This window comes from Nicotiana attenuata, unplaced genomic scaffold (genome assembly GCF_001879085.1).
Source record: "Nicotiana attenuata strain UT unplaced genomic scaffold, NIATTr2, whole genome shotgun sequence".
NCBI classification, from domain to species: domain Eukaryota; kingdom Viridiplantae; phylum Streptophyta; class Magnoliopsida; order Solanales; family Solanaceae; genus Nicotiana; species Nicotiana attenuata.
The window spans coordinates 329,792-337,700 of record NW_017670612.1 but is presented as its reverse complement, the minus strand read 5'-3'; the positions used below and the strand labels follow the sequence as shown (position 1 = coordinate 337,700).

The 7,909-nt window shown below is 38.5% G+C and overlaps 2 protein-coding genes across 3 annotated transcripts in view; one reads left to right on the top strand and one right to left on the bottom strand.

The window, feature by feature from the left end:
- Positions 1–581: 581 nt before the first annotated feature.
- On the top strand, positions 582–3,305 carry LOC109241525 (nicotinamidase 1-like). Of its 2 annotated transcripts, none has more exons than XM_019408264.1 (5): positions 582–782; positions 890–1,073; positions 1,804–1,937; positions 2,049–2,339; positions 2,486–3,305. In XM_019408264.1, the coding sequence occupies exons 1-5, from the start codon at positions 642–644 to the stop codon at positions 2,576–2,578; spliced, it is 843 nt and encodes a 280-aa protein (XP_019263809.1). In that variant the 5' UTR covers positions 582–641; the 3' UTR covers positions 2,579–3,305. The 2 variants fall into 2 exon arrangements, with proteins under 2 accessions (XP_019263809.1, XP_019263810.1); XM_019408265.1 differs by having other exon boundaries at positions 583–782; positions 2,049–2,234.
- A 743-nt stretch (positions 3,306–4,048) lies between these two features.
- The window catches only part of LOC109241524 (protein EXECUTER 1, chloroplastic), a 7,426-nt gene continuing 3,565 nt past the window's right edge, over positions 4,049–7,909 (bottom strand). The window contains exons 5-12 of the mRNA XM_019408263.1: positions 7,360–7,441; positions 5,966–6,670; positions 5,766–5,889; positions 5,432–5,601; positions 4,954–5,028; positions 4,696–4,788; positions 4,449–4,595; positions 4,049–4,282 (exon numbers count right to left, since the gene is read on the bottom strand). Coding sequence (XP_019263808.1) covers positions 4,503–4,595; positions 4,696–4,788; positions 4,954–5,028; positions 5,432–5,601; positions 5,766–5,889; positions 5,966–6,670; positions 7,360–7,441 — 1,342 coding nt within the window. The 3' untranslated portion in view covers positions 4,049–4,282; positions 4,449–4,502. The remainder of the gene's footprint in view (positions 4,283–4,448; positions 4,596–4,695; positions 4,789–4,953; positions 5,029–5,431; positions 5,602–5,765; positions 5,890–5,965; positions 6,671–7,359; positions 7,442–7,909) is intronic.

The window sequence follows — 7,909 nt, the reverse complement described above, 5'->3', positions numbered from 1 at the left end:
AACAGTCCCAGGGTAGGGGTAAGGTCTGCCTACACACTATCCTCCTCAGATGTTACCGTGAACGAAGACTCTTTTTACTTTAATTTCTCCTCCTAAATTTTTTTCAGATTAATAGAGCTAAAAGATTATGTCTCCCAGCCACGAGAATAATAAAAGTACTATTATCTTTTTTGAATATTTATAGACGAATTTAATTATAGTTGGATTCTTAATTTAGAATTGAAATGAGAGTTAAAATGACCCTTTCTTCTATATGAGACTTGAAAGCGTATCCAACAATCAAGTAAGCCTTAATTCCGAACTAATTGAATCAGTTATATGAATCATGTATATTCATTTTTAATTCAAATTCAAATCATTATAGTACTAAATTTTAGACATGACAACGTGTCACTAAATGTTTTAAAGTTCAAAATATGTCATTTTAAAATATTCCCATAAATGCAAAAGGCAGCACGCATCCTTGCAAAATTAAGTTGGCTTATAGTGGAAAAGTCAGCTTACTTTCGATAAATATCAGCATCTAGTGGTGGGACACCGTAATTGGACTAATCTTAGATAATCATTCAGTATTCTAATAAATATCACTCTATAACCCTTTCCCACAATAAGAAAATTATTAAAGTTTGGAAAGAACAAAGATGGTACTAAAAACAATAGATATTTTGAAGAATGAAATTCCCATAGAGGAGGAATCAGTGATCATCACTGAAGATGTTAAGGCTGGTCTTGTTCTTGTGGACATCATCAATGGCTTTTGCACTGTTGGGGCTGGAAATCTGGTTTATAAATTTATTCTTTATTTAGCTCCATGTCTCTTTAATTTGTTCTAGCTATAGCTACTTGCCCAATTGATTTAATTGAATTTTCTTGTTAATTATTATTATAGGCACCACGAGAGCCAAACAGGCAGATCTGTGAAATGATTGATGAATCAACAAGGCTGGCTAGATTATTCTGTGACAAGAAATGGCCTATTCTTGCCTTTCTTGATTCACACCCTCCTCACAAACTTGAACACCCTTATCCTTCTCACTGTATCACTGGCACTGATGAATCCAATTTGGTTCCTGGTATTATCTGCTTACTAGCCAAGGACTATAGCTTAGTTCAAGTTCAGTTTCTATACACCGACCGTTTATGTTGTACGGACTCTCCAAAATGTTTCCGTACCCGTGTCGGATCCTCCGAATATACACCATAGTTGAAGGATCGACACGCACCCAGCGACATTTTCGGAGAGTACGAGCAACATAGCCGACAATGTAAAGTACTACTCCTATGTTTCAAAAAGATTGACACTATTTCTTTATTAGTCTGTTTCAAAAAGATTGGCACCTTTCAATATTTTCTTAATAAGAAGCATTTATAACCATACAAGTAATATAACAGGTTTCAGATCACAAGTTTCAAAAGTTTTACAGCCACACAAATGCTATGACTTACTACTATTTAAGACCACATATCTCAAAAGTTTTTTCTTCTATATTAAAGTTTGTGTCAAGTCAAACTAAGACAATCTTTTTGAAACACAGGGAGTAATATTTACCGTATAAGATATCTAAAAGATAACTATAAAGTAACCACCATAAAAAAGTAAGAATTAGTAACTAGGAAAATCACACCATCATCAGTGTATATAAGTTAAAGTCGAATAATATTCTGAGATTTAGAAACTATACAAAAAGTTAAAGATACAACGTATGAAGTTGCAGCAATATTCATCTGACGATATTACAGTATTTGAAGTAAAGTTATTGTCTTATTTGTACTGATTGTTGGATGATTTACCTACCTCTGCAGCACTAAGATGGTTGGAGAAGGAACAAAACGTAACAATCAGGCGTAAAGATTGCTATGATGGCTATATTGGTTCTTTTAAGGAGGACGGCTCTAATGTATTTGTCGATTGGGTGAAAAACAACAAAATTCAAACTGTATGCTCCCTGTTTGCTTCTCTAAAATTTCTTCCTACTGGATAGTCATTAGCATATTCAAGTTTATATGGTTGAAGAATATTGACTGACTGTTTGTTTATTCGAATTAAGTTGTTGGTTGTAGGGGTATGTACAGACATTTGTGTGCTGGATTTCGTTTGCTCTACATTATCAGCTAGGAACCGCGGCTTCCTCGACCCTTTGGAGGAAGTAGTAGTTTACTCTCATGGATGTGCCACTTTTGATTTTCCTGCCTCAATGGCTAGAAACACCAAAGATATTTCACCACATCCTCAGGTGACTTATAACAAGTCAAGAATTTGCTGTTATGAAAAAAAAAAACAGACCGATGCACTAAGCTCCCGCTATGCGCCAGGGCCGGGAAAGGGACGGACCACAAAGGTCTATTATACGCACCCTTACCCTGCATTTCTACAATAGGCTGTTTCCACGGCTCGAATCCGTGACCTCCTGATCAAGAATTTGCTGTTATGATCTTGATTAATACAAATTTCTGAGTGTCTCAATTTATTGTTTTGGGCGTGCAGGAGCTGATGCATCATGTAGGACTTTATATGGCCAAGGAAAGGGGTGCTAAAATAGCTAGAGAAGTCTCTTTCAACAGCTTGAAGAAACCATGATATATTGCAATCTTTTCTTTGGCCACCTGTAATATTGAAAGGGTTCTGTATTTTCAGGAAATATGCAGCAGATGCTGATGGTTTCTGTGCGTCACCAGTCTCTATGATTACAATAATGCTACAATATGATCTACATGTATATACATATGAAAATAATAAGTTAGGATGTGCTCTATCCACTAGATCAACACCCAAGTTTTACTCTTCTAGAGTATAATCATGGATGAAACTGCCGTGTATGTTGTGTCCAGTACATTGCCTAAATGAAATAGTGAAGGCTTTGATATATCGTATGTAGCTTTAACCATACAACATTACCAAAAATTCGTTGATTCTATTGTTCATATCTCAGACTATTGCTAGCATCTGGTGGTATCTAGTGAACATGTTCGTAACCAAATGGTGTCATTATCTGCCTGTGCGTGTTTAGGAACCATACTTGTCCATGTCGTTTAAAATACACGCTCCAAAACCAAAAGTATCCAGCTGTTGCAAGAACATTCTTTAGACTGCGAAAACAATTCCTACTCAAAATGCATGAAATCTGAGAAGCAGCAGCTCAACAGATAATTCAAGTGCCATGGATCATGAAATCAGAACAATAAGACATTTGCCAATATACCATCTATCTTCAGATTCTACTAGATAGAATAAAATTTGAGTAGCCGGAGGTGCTAGCAACAAAACAGTACAACAACGCCCACCCGGGGGGGGGGGGGGGGGGGGGTAATAGGGTACGGTACGTACGTAACGACGACGACGACGAAACGAAACGTAACGTAACGTAACGTAACGTAACGACGTACGTACGTACGTACGTACGTACGTAACGTACGTACGTAACGTAAACGTACGTACGTACGTACGTACGTAACGTACGTACGTACGTACGTACGTAACGTAAACGTACGTACCGTACGTACGTACGTAACGTAACGTAACGTACGTACGTACGTACGTTACGTTACGTACGGTAAAACGGTAAACGTAACGTACGTAACGTACGTACGTACGTACGTAAACGTAACGTTAACGTTAACGTTACGTTACGTTACGTTACGTACGTACGTACGTACGTACGTACGTACGTACGTACGTACGTACGTACGTACGTACGTACGTACGTACGTACGTACGTACGTACGTTAACGACCGTATAATAAACGTAAAGAACGTACGTAACGTAACGAACGTTTACGAAAGTTACAGTAGTAAGACGTACGTAACGTACGTTTAACGTACGTACGAACACGTAAACGTACTACGTAACACGACAGCGTAAGTACGAGACAGACAAGACAGACGTACACACGAAGATTACAAGTACGACTAGACGATAGACTAGAATACAGAACAGAAGACTACTAGACTAGACACATCAGTACTACAGATACGACTAGTACAGAGAATGAAGAGCGAGCGAGAGACAGACAGACGACGAGCGACGGGGGGGGGGGGGAATAGTACATAAAGAGCAGCAAAAAAGAATAATAACATAAAGAGCATATGTACAAGCTAAGTGCCCAAGAAATCACCGGTAGGCCTGAACATTTGGTATATCAGGGAAAATATTGGGGTCATCAACTCAAAAATTGTTGGTTAGTTCCATAAAATTTAAATGCTTAATTCTGGCCACGAACGAATTTTTGAATCTTCTCTTCAGCTCAAACTGACAACGCTTCGTGGTAATAGATATCATGTTGACTGCAAAGGAACAGAGAAAGAAGCAATCACCTTATGAGATTAGAGATCAAAGTGAGGTAGGATTAATCATACAGGTCCCTCAAAAAACACCCTTGTAATTCATCAGCACTTCTCCTCCCGGTAACAAAAGAGCCAATTTGGGAAGTAGAAGTGCCAAAGGGCATACCTACAAAGAACTGAACCAGGAATAAACAGCCACAAACTGTATGTACAGAGATGTTCACTCCTGCAGCCTAAGCCGATGGAAGAACACTAAGAAATGATATTCAGGGTCCCAGTAGACAAAACCCACAACAGGCCCTCCTTTAATGTACTGCATAATTCAACAGGAATAAGTTAAGAAAAATGTTAAAGAGTATAGAGTGACAACAAAATAAATGTCAAAGGGCGCCATTATATAGAGAGCTGTAAACCTTTCCATCTAGGATAACCAGTTCACCATCAACCCATCTGGGTTTTCGAAAACCAGGCTCCGCCAGCCTTCCTTGTCCCCTGTATCGAGCAATCTGCATTGGCAATAGAGATAACATCAGCCTAAAATGTGAGAAATAGACCGATATATCATAAAATCCAGAGCTATGGATACTAAGTTAAGCAACCAAAAAGAAAGATAGGGAAAACAAATAATGACAAGAAATAGTGCACAATCTAAACTCGCTAGAACCACTTACCACACCAAATTCTTCTGGAATAATCCCTTTATGTGGAAGTTGATATTTTTTTCCAATTCTTGCGCGGAATGCTATCTGCAAATTAGAAAGAAAGGCATTAATGGTCGCACACCACTCCATCGCACTCTCCCCCTCTCTATTTCCAAAAGCAAAGGCAAGAAAAGTTTCTACAAGTACACGTACTAAAATACACAAATGCAGGATACTAGACACTGTAGATTTTCACTCTCATTGCTCAACGGATTAGCAAAATACCTATTCGATTTAGGCATAGAAATCAGGGCTGCTTTTTTTTTTCTTTCCAGCTTATCATTCCTTCCCTAGTCTCTACCAGTCAGATACAGAGATGTCTACACTCCAGCCAGAATGAATGATCTCAGCCATCCTAACTTATTTTAAAAGAAAAAAGCGCGAGTTTACCTCCAACAAATCTGTAGGATAGATTATATGCACAACTTTTAGAATCAAGTGAAGTTACCTGACCAGCTGGCACATAAGAATCTCCAGTCAATTTTACAGCTTCAACATACTCGTAAAACTCTAAACGTGAAGACTCCTTAGGGCTACCGTCTTCTTTCCACTGACCAAATCTTCGCCTAAGGTGGATGACTTCCGAAGTGTATAGACCATGAGCACCAATATATAATCCTGATAAAAATTGTAAATGATTGACCAACTTAAGAATGAGAGTGAGTAGAAAAACAATGATGCTGCACTAGTTAAACAAGCATATATTAACTAGAAAACGGAAAATCAGCAATCTAAACAGCAAGAAGAAACTAAAGGAGAGAAACAGATTGAAGATTAATCACCATTTAGTGGGTCCGGAGATGCTGAAATCTCAATGCGGTTAAAGGTGGTCGACTTCGACAGTGGTTGACGATTTCGTGCCTGAGTAAGAGTGAGGCTGATCAACTCCCCCATATCCTTAAGGACCTGCATGTATCAGGAAAACTATTAAGAGAAGATTATAAACTTTGCAATTTGAATGACAATATAAAAGAGTTCTGACCTTCATAGGTATTTTCCCCTTGCCGATGAACTTTGCAAGATCAAGCATCACATGATCCAAGCTACGTTGACCTTGGAGCCTAGCCTTTTTATCTGGGAGAGATTGTCCACTGCCAGAGGAATTGCGTTTGTTCTCATCTTCCTCTATACTGAAAGTAAATGACAGGTGACCCTTCTTCTCTAGCCTTGCCGGTACTCGAAGAAGGTCTTTACGCTGTACACCACTTGAAGTATTTTGCATAAGACCACCAACAACCACCCTAACCGCAATTTGGCTCTGCTCTTCACCATTACTAACCCCATTATCTGTATCCAATTCAATCACATTCTGCTCACCATCTTTTTCCACCTTAATTTCATCTTCATCGTCCACACCGTCTAAATCAAAATCCTTTTCTTCATCTTCATCTTCCTCATCCATTATTTGCTCAATGACCTTTGATATTAGATCTCTATCTACCTTCCCTGGAGCTGTCACTTTTAAAACCTTGACCTGTACCCCCGGAATCATGTCTCTCAATGCATTCTGAAAGCCAAAATCGTCATCCCTATCTTCACCATCTTCCTCAGCATCTGAGATCTTATCGAACATATCACTTTTGTTTTCAGTGGGACTAAGAGTGTCCAAGTTACTGATAGCACCAGGTAGCTTTGAAGAAGGAATAGGTAAATCTTGCTGAACTGGCTTTCTCTTCAAGTAAACAGCCTGGAATCACGTGGATCACAAAGATTTGAAAATATTATTGGAAGGAAAAGGACTTCTATTATAAAGCGAGGATCAAAACCATCGTTAATTAAATATATCTTCATATTTTGGCATGCTTAAAAAAGGTGCATAGATGAGCAGATTCTGGTTCAGAAAAACAGAATGGAGATGTACAATTTTTCTTTGATAAGGAAAGGAGGTGTACAATTTTTGCAGTTCTTTTTATCAAGTGCACATCTTCAATGGGAAAAAAGCTTATAGAGCTGCCAGACCATCCATGAACTCTGCAAAGGCAGCCCTACATTTAGGTAATGGTTCACAACCTGAGCAATCTTGTCTTCCCATGGGCCACACCAACATCATCACGTCTGAGCAATGATATTCTATGGTGACATTCATGTCTGTTACTATTCTTGCATCAAGTTTCATCCATAAATTGCAACATGCTGTTAACTAAAAATGAAACAAGAACTACACCTCAATATCCAGTTAAAGTAGCTCAGGCGAGCTATATGAATCCTTAGTGGGCATTTTGCACTATTTGGGTTTCACCAAGCATTCACTATTCAGAATATTTCATCACAATTTGACTATTCATTTCTCATCCTCTGACCATAAGGTCCCATCCCACAGAGCATCTACGGAAGATGTCAACAAGTCAAAAGAAAGTATGTGAGCTAGAAAGATACCTGTTGCCTGTATTCGCCTTTATCATCCACTGTAAGAAATATTTCAAAAAGAGGGGCACCTTCCACAGCCGAAGCGAGCTGGCTGTCAGTAGAACACATGAATCCAGTAAATCACATATCCCAAAGGCAAAGTTTCTAGTTCAATTATACTTGATAAGGTAAAAGCAATAAAAAAGCAATACACCACCACACTAGCTTTTGTTACTAACTAGGACATAAAACAACAACAACAACCCAGTACAATTCCACAAGTGGGGTCTGAGGAGGGTAGATAAGTGATAGGTGTTGAGGATGAATCAGAAGCTTTTCATACGGTGAAAATAGTTGCATAAGAGCCTCTCTTTCACTGTTGTAAGAAAGAGTTGATGGAAGGAGCTGCAGATTTGCAGTTTCTAGACTTCCTTTCGTCTAACTGAGGTAAGATCCTACTTCTCATTTTTTATTTGTTTCATTTATTTTCTTTTCTTTCTTTTGTACTTCTAAATCATGTTTCCCCCGTTTAGTTAATATAGAACTTCTTATTTACTTAACCCCCCCCCCCCCCCCCCCC